We start from the raw sequence: 20,557 nt of genomic DNA on the forward strand, positions 1-20,557 counted from the left end.
CAATTTTAAAATGTCAGTTTTTTTCTTATATGCATTTCTTTTATTATTATTATTTTATTATTGTTTTTCCGCAGTTCGGTGCCAGGTGGCTTAATATTTCCCCCACCACTTTAATTATCTTTGTCAATCTTATTTTACATTGTACTAAGAGAAGTGGTCTTGTTATGGTATTTGAGTACCTTGCGGATGGAAACAGCATGGGAATTCTGCCATATTTGTGAATTAGTCTGATATGACCTGGCAGTGAGAGCTTACTTAAGAGTGTAAGACAAAGGTGCGTGGCCACAGCACCAATACAGTGAGCTCTGCTGTGTAGATTATGCTTGTACCTTAGCATGAAATGCAATAATCACCCTCAAGAGAAAATACTGAGTGTCACTTCTAGAAAACTTTCCCTTGTTTCTAGATTATTGTAAGTGAGGACAGTCCTCTTGCAAGAGCAAAATGAACCATTATGTTACTTTGCTTTGCTGGCACACAGCGAGAGGTGAAAGAGCTTCTTATCTTGGTCAGACATCAGAAATAGTCTTTGCTATGGCTGGTTTCCTACTTGCATAACTCCTAAATTGCCCTAGATTAACATGAAGGTCATACAGATGTTTGGAGGGAAAAAAAAAAAGTTTGGAAAGACTGAAAGACCATCAATTAGCAGCACTCTGCTGAGTACAGAATATAGTCATTTAGTGGTCAAAGTGAACTGGCTTACACAAATAACAGAAGAAAATAAGCATGTTGCTGTATGGTCAGTGTGATCCGTCTTCATTATCACTGTAACTGTGCTGAAAAGGAGCTAAAAAAAGCATATCTGAACTGGATACAGGCAGGTAACACCATGGTAGTTCCCATATTGCAGATGAACACACATTTTAGTGAGAAATAATAGTGTCATAAAACAGCAGAAGGGTGTAAGTTAGATGTGAAAAAAAAAAAAGAAAAGAAAAATAAAGAAAAATAGATGTTAGGCTTTTGAATCCACCTCCTGCTACTGGAGGACCATTCCCTGCAGTACATTTTTTCATATTTTGTCTAGTCTACTTTTTAATGCCCTGCATAGTAGTAATTTCCATAATTTCCCTTAGGAGGAACAGATGACACTTTAGTATCTCTCCCTGTCAGGAAGCTGCTGTTGGTATCGTCTGTTTTCATTTTCCCAGCTCCATCTTGTTACTCCTAACAATTCCCTGAATAGCACTATAAATAATGCTGCTCTTTTTATCCCAGCTCTGCAGTGAGATGACAGCTAGTGAGATATCTACAGGCTCCCAGAAGGTCCGTGGGAACTAGCCTCTCTGGGAAGCAGCCCAAATCTCAGGGCATTCTATACCTGCAGTGTTGCAAGGTCAGCCCCAGTGCAGCCCCCTTTTCATACATTTAATTTTGTGCTCAGAATAGATAGTTGCAGAGTTATTTTAAATTTTGCCTCTGAGACATATTCCATAGGTCCAGGTGGGATTTGTGTCCCAACCTTATTTTGTGAGTCCTTGTGCTTTAGCACAAGGCAGACTTGAGGTTTTCCAGTGTACCATTTAGTTTTCTGTAGTCCTGGCTCTGGGTTGTTCCTAACAGTATATAATATTAATATTCAGTAAATCTGGCCTTGAAAATACGTTGGAAAGCAAGGAAAATATCCTCAGGCAGTTTATTATAAAAAATAATTTTAAATAATCGAGTCCATGTGCAAAAAACATCCTGTTTTTCATATATTTATTGACTGAGAGCCCCTTTTCAGTTAATTGCTGGCCAGCCTATATGGGCCATATGAACAAATATTTTTTCTACCTAATAGCACCGGTAGGTTATGTGACCCATGTATTTTACATAGTTTCTCCCAGCTTAGTTTCCACAGCATCCTGACAAGTTTGTTTTAGTTTTGTTTACAGTGTTTGAATAAACTCCAATTTGCCAAAAGCTTTCAGCCACTGTAATAACTTTAGGAGAACAGAAATGTCATGATGGCTCCAGTAGGCACAGTTCAACACTGCGCTCATAAAAATGAGTGAATAGAGGCAGCAATAGCGATAATAGGAAAAACATACTGTCAGTTCATTCACCTTAAAGGAACTAGATGCATACAAAAAGAGCATGGAAAAACCTTCTGTTGTTATTCTAACAATTTACTCACTTGGATGAAACCTAAAAATGGCTTTGTCATGTGCAAATCAAGAGGCTGGTAGGTCTATTCACTTACCAAGACACTATCAACATTTTAATATGGCCAGCTGTGTAATTCTTCCTGCAAGTGGATTTAACAGTTTGTCATGCAAACTCCGGGAGTGAGCAAAGCAGAAATAGTAGGCCTTTTCTATTCCTTCTGATGACCATCACTGCCTGCATACTATAGCACCAAATACATGCTTGACTTTGTATCACTAAGGGACACAGCTTAGTGACTCAGTCAGTCAGACTGATGAGTCGACTTGATGATCTTGAAAGTCTTTTCCAACCTATATGCTTCTACATACAGATACTTTAATGATCCACCAAATCTTGGTCTAACTTATGGCTCACTCACCTGAATTTGCATTCCTGAGAAAATTACAGGCTATAGGTATTTGAGTTGATAACAGAAGATAATGCTTATATTTGCGACATTTTGTTCAGCTAAACAATCAATCCCAAATACTCACTAAAAGCTTTGGTGAGGCCTCATTAAAAAAAGTATCCAGTCCTGAGAATAAATTACTAATTCTAGTTGGTAGGTCATGATCTACCACAGCAGTGGTTTCAAAGAATAACTGTTTTTGTTTTTTTTTTAATTGTTCACAGTGTTTCCCACATAGTTAATAAAAATAGGATTTTCAAAAATTTGCCATCAGCTAAGCAGATGTTTACTTCCAGCAGGTTCCTTCTATGGCTCAAAGAAGACTTAACCAAGTGATGATTATGGAGCTTACTGTAGAGTCTGAGTAACCATGAAGCTTACTTCAGTCATGCATAAAGTTGACACTCTTCGAATTTTATAAGTCTTACAGGTTCTGCCATTCTTACCTGCAGAGGTGTTCACAATTTCTGAAGTATTTCTGAGACCCATAAAATCAAACTGATAGAGTCTCCAAGACTTCTGATCAGCAGCCTCCACTGAGTTTTTTCTCCATCTGTAAATCATTTCTTCTTTAGGGTAGCCATCTAAAAATAATTAAATAAGTAACATTTCATTAAAGAAATAAATAAAGAAAGAAACAACAAAAAGGTGATGCACAACAGTATCTGTTCACTGATTCAGAGATATTTGAGAACAACTAAATTTCTGGTCTTACACCTAGTGATTTTGTCATAGCTCAACTAAAGAGTAGTAACGCACACAAAAATACAGATGTGATTCCAACAAATTTCCACAATTCTTTTTTTTTTTTTTTCCTCTCAGTTCTGATTGGTTCTATCAGAATTAGATCCCTTCAGAGATGCCACTGATTATACTAACTAGTGGTCAACACACAGTATATTTACTGATTCACATATACACTGAATAAGTTGAAAAAATTATATTATTAAATAAAAAGTTGAAAAAGCTGAAAGTTTAAAAAGTGAAGATAGTCCTAATGCAGTGTGTGCCACTACACTTTTGAAAATAACTCAAAACAGAGAAAAAAAATCCGCACATTTTTAATTAGCTTAAGATTTTTAAAGTGATTATACTATCATCATATTCTAAAGGCCATGGTAATTAATGAGGCATCACCTGATCTACACAGCTGAAATAGATTCTGAATGTCTTTCTTTATCAATTTAGTACTTTAAAGCCACAGTTAATTCCTGTGCCAATATTTAATTTCCTTTTTTGTTAGACTGGCATTTTCCAATAGAAGTCCAAAAACAATTCTTCAACCAGCACTAATCATAATAAAAAGAGAATCTAGAAAACAACAGTACACCCATGCCAGTTAAGACTGCATTGTTCTCTAAAGCATAATCCAATATATTCCTATTCATCTAGTAATTAATGTAGTAGATGTAGATTACAAAGCAAATTAAAAGCCTAGCAACAACAACAGACAGTTAATATGACTATCTCATCAGTATTTTTCCCTATTGGATATGAATACACTTGGTATTTGTGTTGCAAAACTGCTTCTCTGGTGCTTTTTCTTGACATTTTCCCATATGTGTCTTCTTCATTTTGTTTAAAGTTCCACCCTGCTGGGGCACTGCTATAAGGTGTGCATGACTTCATTTATCCTTCTTCTTTACACAGTGTGAAAAATACCTACAAGTCCTTCAATTCTAACATAAAGAAAATAACTGTGTGTTAATTCAAATGTAACATCTACATATTTTCCATGAATGTGAATAAAGAAACAACCCACAAAGAACCTAAGTGAACAACAAAAACAAGCCCTGCCATTCTCCACAAGAACTCTGGTTGCCAAGCAGTTTTCACTGCCAATTTGGTTGTGCCAGACTGTGAAAGTGAATCAAAGGTTAATTTTTTTTGGCTGGCAAATTATTGCAGAAGATGCAGAGGTACAGTGAAAAAACAGAAAGCTTTGCAGGATCTCCAAGCCTTATCCACGAATCCCCTAATTTTTTTATTTTTTTATTTTTTTTTTTTTAATCATAGAATGCCTGGATTGAAAAGGAGCACAGTGATCATCCAGTTTCAAACCCACTGCTATGTGCAGGGTTGCCAGCCACCAGACCAGTCTGCCGAGAACCACATCCAGCCTGGCCTTGAATGCCTCCAGGGATGGGGCATCCACAACCTCCTTGGGCAACCTGTTCCAGTGCATCCCTATCCCCTGTGTGAAAAACTTCCTCCTATTATCTAACCTAAATCTACCCTGCCGTAGTTTAAAACTATTCTCCCTTGCCCTGTTGCTATCTAACCATATAAACAGTTGTTCCCCTACCTATTTATTCACTCCCTTCATGTGCTGGAAAACCACAATGAGGTCTCCCAAGAGCCTTCTCTTCTCTAATCCAAAGAAGCCCAGTTCCCTCAGCCTTTCCTCATAGGAGAGGTGCTCCAGCCCTCTGATCATCTTAGTAGCCCTCCTCTGTACCCACTTCAAGATCTCCATGTCCTTCCTATACTGGAGGCCTCAGGCCTGGACACAGTACTCCAGATGGGGCCTCACAAGAGTTGAGTAGAGAGGGACAATCACCTCCCTATCCCTGCTGGCCACATCCTTTATAATACAGCCTGCTAAACCTACCTCCTATTTGAGAGACCCTCTGATCATGCTGCTAAACAAATGATGTGCAACTGAAAGCCTCAGGATCCTTCCCAATTTGGTTTTATTTGGATACTATTGTTTCCACAGTTCAGGAAGAAAGAGGTATCTGATTCCTCCTCATCATGTTGTGCCTGCTGTGTAGTCATTCTAAGAGGCAGTGTCAAAATTGCCCCTTCCCTGTAAAGCAGTTATGGAACCACAAGGGTACATGGCAATGTGGCCTGGGTCCTAATCCTACCTCCTGGCATATATTTGTCTCCTGATACAGAGGAAAGAATATCATGGCTCTCTGGTAACGTGGTAAAATAGGAGCATTGACGTATCAGTGCTATTAGTGCACGTGCCTCTACCCTTGATTTCCCCAGTGCTGTTTGTGCTCTGGGCATCTCAGACCAGCAGCTGATCTCTTCATCACCTTCCTTTCTGCTTGAATGGTCCTATTTCAGAAAGGTGTTAGAAATGGGAAGAAGGTATTAGAACGGGGGTCCTGCCAACAAGGACAGAGACAACTGGGAGAACTACAAGTTTTGCTTGGAAACATATCACTTTAAGTTATTTTTACTAAGAATAGTAAAAATGAGAGAGAAGAAAGTCTCCCAGCTTTTCAGACATTGTGTGCCCCGGTGGCGCAGTGGTAGAAATGCCACCTTGCAACACTGGTGCTCGGGTTCGAATCCCCCCTGTGGCGCAAGTGGTAGAAGTGCCGCTCTGCTACACAGAGGCTCGAATCACAGAGGTTGGACTCGATGATCTCTAAGGTCCTTTCCAACCCGCACGAGACTATTATCCTATTATAACTTTACTGCTGGTTCTTCAGGCCTTGTATTCAAATATTACACAGGCAGAACATGTTTGTCACAGAAGGAATAATGCAAAAATGAAACTCATCTCTCCTTCCTAGCTCAAAGCATGCAATGATGAGCTAATGAATGCAGCAGCAGAGGTGCAAATATGGGGGAAGCACAAAAGGAAGGATCGGTTCAGTTAAGTATCTGCCAAGAGGCTGATGCTTGTGACTGGAGTGTATATCTGAAAGACATAGCTGGATTCTAGGAAGTTTCTGTTTTTCCATGGATGTTTGATATATTCAAAATAAGAAAAGAGCTTGAGCTGGCAGATAAGCTGTCACCATCTGCTTTTGCTCAGCCTACACCATAGACATGGAGAGAGAATTGAAGATTCAACTGCTGCTGATGAAAATGCTGGAGACGGAGCATATTCTGACAAATTTAGAGGCAGGCCACTAGAGGCAGCCCTATACACCCGGCAGCCAGCTGCTTCCAATCACTCTTTGCTTCCTTCAGTGCTACCCAGTAAACTCTTTTTTCTGCTAACTGGGAGACCTCAGTCAATGCAGCCTCAACCAAAAAGAATAGTGAAGTCCAGGAATGCACTTTTCTCTTGTACCGTACTAAGGATGATAAACCAGAAGCTTTCACAAAAGCCACCTGAGCTCTGTTTTTTCTAGCATCTTTACAAATACTCCTTCACTGGCAAGCAAAACTGCATTATTAAATCCAAAATTCTCAGCTTTTTTGGGGGAGAGGCTTCTCAGTAAACTAATCCTGTACCTGTCTGATGTTTGTTCTTAGAAGGTGGGCATGCTTTAAAAGAAGAGAATGCTGGAATTTTCCCTGAAGGTTCTGCTCGCGTAGATTTCATGACTGCATACATATAATAGACATAATCAAATGACAGAAAGAGCAAAGGTCCAGTTCAGCTTGTTTGAAATAGAAAAAAATGAAAAAGAGGTGATTTAGAAACTTTGTTGTGCCTTTTCAGGAGGATCCCATTGGGATAGACTGAAGCAGAAGTAATGGAAAGAGTACTGAAACATTTCACTGTGTACACTGAAGACCTATGTGAAATAAAAAATAAATAAATAAATAAATAAATAAAAGAAAAGGAAAAAAAACCAAATTCTTAATTTAATGCAGATTGTGTTTTCTCTGTTCACAGATGAAGGTGATTACCTTTTTCTCTTGCTCACTGATTTAGAAAGAAGAAAGAAAAAAGAAAAAGGCAGAGATATTTTAAAAGACAGCCATAATAATAAAGATAGATGAGAATGCTGAGAAGATAGCTTTAAAATCTGAAGTGATTTGTTTCAGCAGTTGTAGAGAATTATAAAGGTGATAAGTACGGCAATCACAGATGTTATTCTTTTGCCCTGTTTGCTTGCATTAGTAATTGACACCTTATTAACTGTACATTAGCCCATTAAAAAAAATCGACCAACATAACTGTAACTGCGGAATAATGGAACTGCCCAAATGTAAAGAACACATAATGAAGAGTTTTTCTACCTAAAAATGTATTTCAATATGATTGCAATACCACGTTGGCTACAAACAAGAGAATGGAGACCCTGTCATCAGCATGCTTAATTAGCTTAATTATCATTGCTTAATTACCTTTTTTACTCTAGGCTAATCCTGATTTCTGAGAGTGCTAGGTGCTGATACAATTTACTGGTACATTATGTGGCAGCTTAGCTTTTGAGTGGAACTCATGGCATGAGTGCATTTTTGGGGCATCAAAAATAGAAGAGGAAGAGTGCTGCTCATAAGAAAGATATTCTGATAAGCAGATCTTGCAGAGGATAAACAAACATTTTTATTTTATTTATTTATTTATTTATTTATTTATTTATTTATTTATTTTTGCTACTCATAGACCATTTTTAATCTGGCCTCAGAGAAAACAACAAAGCTAATAAAAAGGTGTAAATTTGAAGAGAATGAAGAAAGAACAAACAAGACTGGACTGAGAAGGCAAACAAGCTTTTCACTGAAGACATTTAGAGATGTGGCTTTTCTGCTTGTTAACTTTCAGAAATAATCTGTTTTGTTGTTATTGTGATTGTTTTTAATCTAACAGCTACTTCTCATGTATAGGTACAGAGATTTGGTCACAAACAGCCCCAGTAGAGAGAAATCCCTATTCCAAGTATAATTTTGTTCAACATCTTCATCAATGACCTTGACCAGGGGATAGTGGCCACCCTCAGCAAGTTTGCTGATGATACAAAGTTGGGAGGATTGGCTGACACACCTGAAGGCTGTGCTGCCATTCAGTGAGACCTGGGCAGGCTGGAGAGCTGGGCAGTAAGAAACTAGATGAGGTTTAACAAAAGCAAGTGTAGAGTCTTGCACCTAGGGAGGAATAACTAGATGCACCAGTACAGGCTGGGTGATGACCTGCTGGTGAGGAGCTCTGTAGAGAGGGACCTGGGCGTCCTGGTGGATGACAGGTTGGCCATGAGCCAGCAGTGTGCCCTTGTGGCTGAAAAGGCCAATGGCTTACTGGGGTGTATTAAAAAGAGCATGGCCAGCAGGTCAAGGGAGGTGATCCTCCCCCACTATGCTGCCTTGCTAAGGCATCATCTGGAGTAGGCTATCCAGTTCTGGGCTCCCCAGTACAGAAAAGTCAGGGATCTCTTGGAAAGAGTCTAGTGGAGGGCCACAAAGATGGTGAAGGGCCTAGAGCATTTCCCCTGTGCAGAAAAGCTAAGTGTACTGAGTAGGTCTGTTTAGCCTTGAGGAAAGAAGACTGAGAGAGGACCTGATCCAGGTCTATAAATATCTGAGGTGTGGGGGGCAAGGCCAGACTCTTTTCAGCAGTGTGTGGAGACAGGATGAGGGGAAACAGACAGAAACTGGGGCATAGGAAGTTCTGCACAAATGTGTGCAAGAACTTTTTTACAGTGAAGGTGATGGAGCACTGGAACAGGCTGCCCAGGGGGCTTGTGGAGTCTCCTTCTCTGGAGATATTCAAGATCCACCTGGACACCTACCTGTGTGACCTGGAATCTGCTTTGGCAGGGGGGTTGGACTTGATGATCTCTGGAGATCCTTTCCAACCCCTACGATTCTGTGATTCTGTGATTTTTTAAAATATAGGTGTAATGGCTTGAGACCATATTTGGAAACTAAGGCAGTTTTCTTGCAACATCATATCTTTGTACTCTGTCCTTATGCCCGTCGATCAATTTTCCTTTTGCTTCATTTGCAATTGCTAACAACTATGACTTGTTTTTAGAAAATTGTTGTTTTTATCACAAACTGATATAATCATAATTTTCTATTGTCTTGCAAATAACTTCACCTTTTCTGAAAGAAAAAAAAAACACCCAAGCCACCGAAACAACAAAAGTTTCATCATTCATCTTATCTCAATGTTTTCCTATGCACTTTTATTTATGTACTTATTTCTACTACTTGCTAACAGTTTCATTTGGAAGACAATATTGAGAAGCCTCCCATGCAGCAATTACTTTTGCCTATCTCCTTGCATTGCTCTGGCTAGCAGATTATCCCACAAATTATTCCACTGGTAATTAGAACACCTGCTAAATGTTCAGATTCCTCTGATTTAGCTGTATTGCATCCTCATTCTCAGCATCGTTAATGGCAAATAGGCTCATCTTGCTCCTATCTTACTGGTTATAAATTGTACTTTCTCTGAGGAGCATTCCTTCATAGATCAGTGTTCTAAGGGCACATACTGAAATCTTGCTTAGTCATATGCAGTCTTCTTCATGGATTTTACAGAATAGATGCTTCACCCCAACCTAATGTACTGTTGTGTACAGAACAATGTGAAGAATTTACCCTTGGTTTTCTTCAGTGACACTGCCTTTCAGAGAAAAACAATAGTCCTGTCTTGTTCTTGTTGTTGTTGTTTGGTTGGTTGGTTTCCTAGTTCAATTTCCCTATGGATCTGGATGTTTCTGGAATATGTACATTTTCTATGCTCCATGTAATTTAAGTATTTCCTGCTTTTAAAAGAAGGTGCCAGCAAGAGACAGAATTTCATTTTCTAACTTTCTGCTCTGATTTTTCCTTGCTAACACGGCTATTTCATAGTCTTTTACTCTTCCCCTCTTCCTCATTTAGACTTAATGTGGCCTACAGTATTGACTGAGCAATGCTGAGAACTCAAGAGCTGCACTCTAATGCTGAGAGATCAGCCTTGTTATCATACTGCTAAATATACACTGAGCTCCCTAATAGAAAACAAACACTGCAAAATGAATATTTTACTAGCTACAGTTTTGAGTATGGGTGAATACATGAATGCAAACAAGAAAAAAAAAATAAAATAAAAAAAAATCACTGATCTGACCAGTTTGTGTCTATCAAATATTATGCTGTATGCAGGATGTTTGTATGTTTCCAGGGTAGGTTCAGACTAAATATTAGTAACTATTTCTTTACTGTGAAAGTGGTCAAAAACTGGAATGGGCTTCCTATGTGGTTAATGTCCCATTCCTGTCAGTGTTTGAGGGGCATTCGGATAAACTGCTCTAATTTTTTGTTAGCCCTTGAAGTGTTCAGAGTGTTCAGGCACTTCTAATATTTCTGTCAAGTGCCTAAATTCCATAAGACTATGATAGACAGAAGTGCCACCAAAAGATACTGTCCATCAAGTTCAAGCAAAGTACAGCTCTCTAGGAAATTTTGTAAATATGCCGTTATCTTAATTTGAGGTGGAGGAGCAGAATAACTGTATATCAAATGGAGTAAATTTCATCAATGATTTTTAACACAAGAATCTGTGCCTTACGCACTGCCATTAAAAGCTCATTTCATCTTCAACTGCTTTGGGTATTATAAGATCTTCACTTTACCCATTTTAATGACAATAATTAAGAGTATTTTCAGTACAGTACTAGTAAGATTTCCCACAGAATTTATCCATGTGTTTGTTAGACAGAGTGATGAGAAAATATGTTTGGGTTCACCTGAAATCATATAATGAATAAGAAAATATTTTCATAGTTTCATGCGGGTTGGAAGGGACCTTAGAGATCATCGAGTCCAGCCCCCGGGATTCGAGCCTCTGTGTAGCAGAGCGGCACTTCTACCACTTGTGCCACAGGGGGGATTCGAACTCCGGGCCCCAGTGTTGCAAGGTGGCATTCCTACCACTGCGCCACCGGGGCACAGTGATGAGGGGGATCTTGATGAGATCTAAGAGCTTCAGTAATGAAAATATCATGGTCATATCATACCTATCATATAGGTAGCTCATACAATGAAAGAAAATATACAGCAAGGTTTCTAATTGCACATAAATGAGGAGGAAACAAGAAAATTTACTTACAAGTCAGTGACAAAGTACCTCGGCTTTTTAATTAAAACTATGATATGGGGATTCTTTAGTGCTAAGCACTCACTGCATGCTTCTCACATAGAGATGACAGTGTTTAAAGATTAAACCATATATGCTCTATCTTTACATTCAACTACAAGTCAATAATTAGTATGTTTATGTCAAGCATGAAAGTAGCTAGGAGTATCCATTAGCAGTACAATAATGGAATATGATTAGAAGCATGCTTTATCAACATGTAAATATAATCACCATACAAAGAAGGAAGAACATGCAACGTATATCCTATGTTTCTAAAGAAAGGTGAAAAGATTGCATTCTTGTACAAAATAATAGCAATAAATGGGTACATTGTTAAAAAAACAGATGACATTCACTGTTTGAACGTTGCTGTTGGAATGAAATAGCAATAGTATGCAGTCACCTATTTATGATTTAGTTTTTAAGCTAGTAATACACTGAAACCTATGCACATTTTCCACTGCACATAATTTTTCTATCCAATTTCAATTACAAAAGTCATTGCAGTTATATTTTAAATTTACATAGTCCATGGATATTTATTTATTTATTTGTTTGTTTGTTTTTCTTAATGTCCTGAACAGTGTATTTTCACACGCAGAAAAACTTAGGTACCAATAATACTTTCTCTGAATTGCTATTAAACCAATTTCAGGCTTCATAAGAAATATACCAGTAAAGTCTATGGGCTCCCAGAAGCCTTCAGAAATGTACGCTGCTCAGTCAACATAATATAAATGGAAGCAGATTTCCGTGAAAGATTATTATGAGTTTTTTATAAATATTCTCGATATGCATCATGAATGGTTAATAAAAGGTAAAACACCAGAATGCTCAAAACTGAAAGCACAGTGTCTTTTTTCCAATACTGTCATTTCATAGAACAATTTGCAGTATAAACTGAAGATAAAATAAAAATCCATTTGGCCTGAGATCAAGTAAGGTTACGTCTTAAAAGGTTTCTGAAATTCTTTTGGAGCTACTGGAAAAACAAAATTACAAATATATACATATATTGCTGAAAGACTCATTTTTTTGTGTTAAATCACAGCATAACTTAACATATAGACTGATACTGGAAAATCTCCTTGAGCAAAATCCCAGTTATTTTCTCCTAAGTTCTTCCACTGAGATTTTTGAAGTTATCAGCTGTTTACAAAGAAATTAATGGTATCTGCTTATTCAGGTGAATGTTATCAGTTGCACACATGCCAACATTTACACACAAAATCAGCATTTATTGCAGTCTAAATTAAGGCAATTAAGAGATTTTATTTTATTTTTGTATTATTTTGCTAGTTTTCAATTTTAGTTTGATGGGATTTGTCTTCACCTCACTCACACATGCAAGTCTAGGGAACCAATTAGAGTGTTAACACACTTTTTTGAATCTTGAAATGCTTACAAAATTAGAAATTCCCGAAAAGGCTATGGTTAACATGTAATCTCTCTGTTCTTAATAACAATAATAATAGCTCAACAGAAATTATCTTATGAAATGATGTTTCACACTAACAGGACACTTAGTTGAGTCTGATATATTTATAGCCACACTCAGTTAAATTAGGAATAGCATTACACCATTATTCTTTAGACAGCAGCAACAGTGTTATGATGAATTGATAAATACATTAATTTTAAAATCACTAAATTTGGGCTGTGTCTTCTCTGGAAGTATTTATGAATGTTTTGGTTTGGAAATTTACTTTCCAAATGCCTCAGGGTTGTTGCTTCTATATCTAATGCCTCTTCTCCCCCCAAAATTTAATATTTATATCTCATACACTCTCAGAATAGTACTAACAGAAATTAGATTATGTGTCTGTGTAGTTTTGTGCTATTCCAAGTATTCTTCATGAACTTTTCTCACACTTAAGGTATACTTATTGATCACATGGAGTTTACAGTGTCATGCCTGTGTCTCAGTACCTTAATCTTGTCAGGTATATTATTACAAGCACATGTGTATTAAGCTTACATAGCAAGGTTTTGATAATAAGGGGCTGCAGAGGTGTCCCTGGTGAGCAGAATCCAGTAGAGCCCCATGTCAGAGCAGTGCAGCTCTAGCTGCTCCAAAAGGACCCAGAGCTGAGCACTGAGCAACATCGAGTGTACTATGAGAAAGCAGATTTAAGGAAGGGACAACTGACTCCCATAGTTCTGAATCCTTCAGATGGTGAGGTCCTCCAAGTCCTTCCAAGTCACCAGACACTGGGATCAGCTCCTAAAACTCAAAATGTTGTGTCTACAAGGATGCCCTGAGAGAGTGGCGAGGTACTGGCACAGGCTGCCCAGAGAGGTTGTGGATGCCCTGTCTCTGAAGGTGTTCAAAGCCAAGTTGGATGGGGTTCTGGGTAGCCTGGTCTAGTATTAGATATGGAGGTTGGCAGCCCTGCCTGTGGCGGGAGTGTTGGAGTCTGATGACCCTTGAGGTCCCTTCCAACCCATTACATTCTGTGATTCTACAGTTCTATGCCAGAGCTTCCCACCTTGCCTGCGGCAGCACTGGGAGCCTGTCAGCCCTGACCAAGAAAAAGATGCTTTCTGATTCCTAGAAAATTCACAGTGAAACTGCCCTTCTTGCTGCAGTTAAAATGGCAATTAATACTGGTTTCACAGAGAACTGGCCAGGTTCGGTCAGTCATTTGTTTAAGAAAATATATGCCCATGTTTCTAAACAGAATTACCCATACTTCCAGTTTATGGCAACACTTTTTATGAGAAATGCAGGTTTTGTGTATTTATATTTGGAAAAAGAAAATAAAAATCTCATCACAGAATCATAGATTCTTTGTGTATGATCCTGTATGTGAAAATTCCTTTATTTTGGGAATTTTGGGGATAGGTTGAATCTCAGTTTTTCTGCAAGCTCCCCACTGTTCTTCATTCTTGTTAGCCCTCATATCCTGACACCAATCTGAATACCATTCTCCTTTAAAGTGCACAGCTGTCATTTCATGGCTATTTCAGACCCAGTATAAATCATACTGACAACTATTAAAAGACAAAAAAGCCAACAACCAACCCTGTCAGAAAATCAAAACCTCAGCAGTTTTTGCTTCATGTGTCCCTGGGCCAAGTTACAGTAATTAAATCTTTTTTAGCCTGGTTTGCTTAGGAAATGAGGCTTATGTAATTATATTCCTTGTGTATGTTGATGTGCATGTCATCTGTCCTTGCTTCAATAACTTTGGCACCCATTGACCAATGCTACTAAAGCTGAAGGAGATAAGCCTCAGAGTTGATATATTCTGTAAGAAGATCACAAACAGAGATTTCTTGATAATGTCCCCAAATGAGGAAAAGTCTGCATCTTTATTAAGGATCAGAGATAGGCCACAGGCATTCATCCTCAACCTGTAAGTCCCTGAGATACCAGCCTTCATTACCTTCACTGCTCCTTCAGTCTCAAATAGTGCTGATGCTGGGAATACCATGCTATCCAATGGATTGAGAGGACTGGTCCTGCAGAGGAGGGGAGGGGGACATGGTGCCTGCTCCTACAGATTCACAGGTGGACTCATCCAGCCCTAATGACACATAGATTGCAGATACAACATCTCAGCTTTCAGTTTCAACATTTTTCCTAACAGCATGTGTAATATATCAGTTCCTTTGCATTGCCTCCACCACAGATTTCTCCAGCAGCTCTACATCTTTCAACATCCCTTCCATAAAGCCTTCCCCAATTTTAACCCGGTGATTGGGCAGATGCCATATTATTCAAACAGCTTGCTCAAGTGGCTTTGCCTGGGGACACTGAGTAAGTAGAAAGAGATTGCATCCTTCAGCCTATTATCAGGACAAAATCAAGGCAGCTTCTAGGACACTACCTTCTGCTGCTCAGCACTTATAGGTTTTCTGCTGTAACTGCTGACTTTGCCATAAAGTACTACTGCTGCATGCCACACACATTCATTTGAAGATCATTCAAAATGTGGCCCATTCAGATCACTGCTGACACCATATCTTCTCATTTTACATTAACTTCATTCTTTTCACCTTATGTCTTTATCTCAAGTTTTAGCCCTGGATTTATTTATTTATTTATTTATTTATTCCCAGACCATTGCATTACCTTTCAAAGAATAATAGAATGACTTGGATTAGAAGGGACATTGAGGATCATCAAATTCCAACCTTCCTGCCAAAGGCAGGGTTGCCTACTGCTAGATCAAGTACTGGATCATGCCTTTCCTTGAAAGTGTTTTGGAAGAGGCATAGGTTTTAATTATCTCCTTTTTTTCCCCCAGCTGTCTACTACTTTTTCTGGTTATTTAAAATCCAGAGCAAGCAGTCTTCATTCTGTCGGTCTGCTCACTGAGGACAGATTGCTGGAGTTGCTGAAGGCAGCAATTGTTTGAAATGTTGCCAGGATGGGAAGCTCAGTTCCGAATAATACAGCATGTCCCGTGGGTTGAGAGGCTTCACAGAAACATGAGGTAAAGCAGTTTGGATGCAATGGGCTCAGATGGATGGTGCAAGCCCTTAAATCTTGCACAAGCTTTCCAAGGCTCTGGCATGGGCAGAAGTCAGCAGAAACATGCATACTGCTGCCCCAGAGAGCAGAAGGATGCTGACTTTGCCTGTGCTCATCTTGCCTCTTCTCACTTGCCAGGAACAGGCTTCTAAAATCACAAATGGCAAGAATTAACGCATGAGTGAAAGTGGAGAGCCCTACAGCCCCAAATATGCTCCTTGACTTCTACTTGAGTGCCAGAAAAAATAAAATTATATATATATATATAATATATAAATACAAATATAATATATATATAATATATAAATACAAATATATTTGTATATATGTATGTGTATATATATATATTGTTTTTTTTTCTTTATGAGACAGGCACTGAAGGCAGGATTTGTGTTCTCTCTGGAGCTGGATCCCACTGAGAAAGGAAACAGATAAAGTTCAAAGTGCAGTCTGAATATCTTGAGATAATCTGTTACAAGATTCCCAGATAGAGAAAGGGTAAAATTTTGTAAACATAAGGGCTTTATTTCTTGAATGATAGGCCAAAACCTGTTATTCAGGCTTAACCCTAGTAACAAGGAAAACTCCATCTCTCAGCTAAGGGAAGGAGAACCACCCACTCATTACAGCAGCATTGCTAGCTATACAACACTCCCTCTCTTAATTGTCAGCTGTTTCCTATTTCCTTCAAAAGGGGTCACAAAAGCCCAGGGCTGCTCACAGAGTCATGCAGTCCTCACACCTTTCACAGAAATTAGATCTTCTGTAATGAAACCATCTGTCTGTACATGACAAATCCTGATCTTTTCTGCAAAAAGTCTCCCATGTCTGCAAACTTGGCAACCTAAGTAAACACATGCACAGAATAATAAGTGTCCAGGCTTTTCAGCTGGATTGCCTCAAGAAATTTTCTAAGAAAACAACAGTAACCATAATGTTATCACATTGCAAGGCAGTGCAGCAGCCCTCCCAGCATTCACGAAACCTTTAACATAATTGATGAGTAAGAATGAAAACTGTCCAGTGGACTTCCATAAGCTTGTGTTAGGCAAGGAGTGAAAATGTAGTTGAATGTAGCTCATCATCTGCAGCAGAGTTCAGCAAATTGACCAGCATATAAAACCAGATTTTGTGCCTCAGGAAGGACAGTTTTTTTTTTTTCCCCAGAGTTGTCTAGGATACAATACTGGCTTGACCTTTAGTTCTCCACCCACATATTTGGGTACAAAGAATCAAAGAAATGGCATAGTGAGGAGCTAGGTGAGAGAGAGAAATCATCTGTTACTTCTGCTTTCCAGGGGCAGAGAGAAGATGGACTGCGTTCTGTGCTCCATTTACCTTGGTGTTAACAGGAGAGTGGCACCCAGTATTTACTGGCAACTCAGTAACACTTCAGCATCCTTCTCTCTCAGTCACTTCATATATGTTGCCATTTGCTCCCCAGTGCTTCCGATTATGATACTCAACTATCTCAAGCCTCTAAGCCATTGTATTATTAAAAGTATATATCTTGTTTTTAGAGATGCTAATTTTCACATACACTAATTAGCTGAAGCTAATTAGAGCACCAGAACAACATAGGTGAGAGGTCAGTGTGCAAGGCCAGGCACAGCATTTTTCCTGGTAGTGCAGTCTTACAGTGCAGGAAGACCCCTTGGTCTGCTTCTTTTTGAAGAACGTCATCTAGATTCTATGCAATTACTCTATGACTATATTTCTCCTTACTTTTTGATGAGATTAAGATACGAGTGAGAGTTATTTATAGGAGGTTATTATGGCTACAGATGCTTTGAAGAGATCATTTCATGAGACATTTCCTTTACAAATGCACAGAAGTCAGGAGAATTTCAGACTGAAAAGCCACTTTTTCAGACTCAGCATCTCATAATGACATGGCACCTGCTGCTCATCTAAACTATAATGAAGCCAAGCCAAACTCTTTAAAATTGTCTATATTTTGAAACCAAGTTATATCCTATGGAGAGGTAGCTGTTGGTGCTGCTGCAAAGGCTGCGTAGCAGATTTCTTCCAAAAGGTGCTACTGTAACATGACATAGATTTCAGTGACTAAAGGGACCTCAAGGTATAAACACTAATGCAGGGTTTGTATAAACCATGATGAGATAAGCACGGAAGGGAGAAATTCCTTCTAGACGATCACCTACTGCCAGCTGTTGTTTGGTTTTTTTGTGTGTGTGTGTTGTTTTTTTTTTATTAAAAATCTACAGTCAGATATATTTTAGTTAAAAAACAAAAAAACAAAAACACAAATGAACAACAACAACAAACATAAACACAAAAGCAAACAAACAGAAAACCTTGTAATCTAAAAGCAGTGGCTGACTTAACTGTCTGTAAATATCACAAGAAATGCATCCCTTTTGTATTTCTTGCATTCTTCTTAAACCCAAGAGTATAATCACAACTATGTCAGTAAAGCACCTCTGCAGAGCTAAAACATTCCTGTGGTTGGAGTGCAGGGTCCTTAATAGCAGAGCCGGGACTCTGACAGTGATGACTGAGCTCATCCTCCAGACATTTTTAAGACTGACTTACAGATTTGCCAAGAGATGAAGGGAAGGAAGCACCAAATTCTGCTACTCCAGAGCAAGAACCAGGAAACCACAATGATCCTATTCCTGGGTTGTTTTAGCTGAAGAGGCAGTCACATGTTTCTGATTGAGTGAGCTGTTTCTGCCACATCAGCTCTGTTGGAGGATGAGAAGGCTATGCCTTCACCTGCTCTGTGTCCTTGGGATGGAATGCAGAAATGTGGTGGTTGTGCTGAGTTTGCATTCTCCTTTCTTTCCTGCCTGTACTGTCAACTCACCCAAGGGCATGGAGAGCCTGAATTCAATCTCATTTTGAACTATCATGCAAATCATATTCTCAGCCTCCATTTCCAGGGGCTACAATAGGTCCCATACATACACACAGATGCTTGATATTCAGGAAATGTGAAACTGCACCATCCTGATCCTTACAGTTGCTGAAATATGAAAAATGCAGCTGAAGTTAGAAGCTATGGTAGCTGCTATTTATAACATCCACAGCATGAGCTCAGACCTACAAAGTTCTTTCCATGGGATTGTAAGATGAACATCAGTAGAGCAGTGGCACTGAAATAAGCACGCTAGCAAATCAATATATCAACAAAAAAGTGCAGACTGCACATGACAGGCTGCTTCCTTATTTTTTATATGTCCTTATATCCTTCCATTATACAGAATTCTTTAATCTGGATATTGCTGCTTGTCATTCTGGACTGCTGTGTTTTAAATAATAAAAAATAAATAAATACACAGCACTTCTGTTAACCTTCAAAAATCTGTGCTTTATTCAAACAGGTGGGAACTCAAGGATTAGTATTATGAATCTAAAAGGTGTTCTTTTCTGTTTTTTTTTTTTTTTTTTTCTTCTGTATTACCTGAAGGGTATTACAACATGAAATATTCTCTTATCAATGCAAATAGAAATAGCAGTAGTGCAAAGGGAAAAGGTGTTTTTTTTTTTTCTTTTTTTTTTTGTCAATCTTTACTTTTGAGGAATGTGTGTACATATATATGTAAGAGGGGTCACTGCAGAAGCATGGTACTAAATCCAGAAACTAAATGTGAAAGGATTATCATTGCTTGCATAACAGCTTGTTTCAATGGGATGTCACTGTTTTAAATGCATTATCTGGAATTATGGCAAGGTATGATTCCAAGACATTCATATTTAGATGTGATCTTAGAGAGATTTCTTGTATCCCCCTTGCAGTGTACTGCTGAGTTAACCACTTTTTAAGATGAAAGCATGTTTCTGTAAGGGAGAAGCAGATATTTTACATCAGTGTGGCTCAAGGCCTGTTTTGCTCAAGCTTTTTCATGTTTGAAAGGATGTTAAGATACATGTGATTCTGGGAGTGTCACAGCAGAATGCTTTTCAAGGAAGGCTGAAGACAGTTGTCCTTGGGACAGAACAGCTTTTCTGCAAGGTACTACCAATCCCATTCAGCTGTAGCGCATCTCTCCAAGTTTTCACAAAGGCTTACATTCTTACATTTGTCCTCCAAAGGACAGATCTCTCTCTACAGTGTGAGTGGTGTTGCTCTGCCACAGGGAACTATGCAGATACTGAAGTCATTTTCCTGTAGGAGATTCAGTTTGTGCAGCAAAACTACAAGGTGTTGAAATCCCTGTTGCTAGGCATCTTTATTCCTTTATCCATCTCACACCTACTCTGCTACTCAAGGGTGACAACCAAAACATTTCAGCATGATCTTATTTGGTATCCGTGATTGCCTTCAACAACCCTAATAAAAGGCTTGTGGATCCCTTTCACTTCTTTGGTGTGGACTTGCACAATTCTCACTGGGTGGAAAACACTGTTACCTAGACAGCTTCAAGAGGCCTAAAATAAAGCTGTAACAACAAACTCTTGGAAAAGGCTAGAAAACCTTGCTGTCCAAAGGGATATAACTGACAGAAAATAAACACAGCTCAAATATAAAAACCAAGAAGAATAAGAAAATCAAACTGCAAATGCACCGATTCCATTACAAAGTACTGTTACCTGGAACAGGATGCTTATCTCCAGCTGTCCTATTTGTAAAAATAGAGAACAGATTGGCTGAGAGAAGAATGTGGGAATGGCTAGACTGATAAGCCACCTTTGTGTGAAAAGAGATTAGAAACTTTGGGGGAGTTAATTAAAATAAATAAATTAAAAATAAATTTAAAAAAACCCTAAGAAGTGTTGAGTGCTTTCAAAATAATGGATG

General features: G+C 38.6%; 1 protein-coding gene across 3 annotated transcripts in view; it reads right to left on the reverse strand.

Annotated features, from left to right (window-relative positions):
• Positions 1–20,557, reverse strand: part of GABRG3 (gamma-aminobutyric acid type A receptor subunit gamma3) — a 288,663-nt gene that overhangs the window by 41,163 nt on the left and 226,943 nt on the right. For all 3 annotated transcript variants that reach the window (XM_032441559.1, XM_032441558.1, XM_032441560.1), the window contains exon 6: positions 2,989–3,126. In XM_032441559.1, the coding sequence (XP_032297450.1) occupies positions 2,989–3,126 (138 nt within the window). The remainder of the gene's footprint in view (positions 1–2,988; positions 3,127–20,557) is intronic.

The sequence above is a fragment of the Coturnix japonica genome, chromosome 1, assembly GCF_001577835.2.
Source record: "Coturnix japonica isolate 7356 chromosome 1, Coturnix japonica 2.1, whole genome shotgun sequence".
In the NCBI taxonomy this organism is placed as follows: Eukaryota; Metazoa; Chordata; class Aves; order Galliformes; family Phasianidae; genus Coturnix; species Coturnix japonica.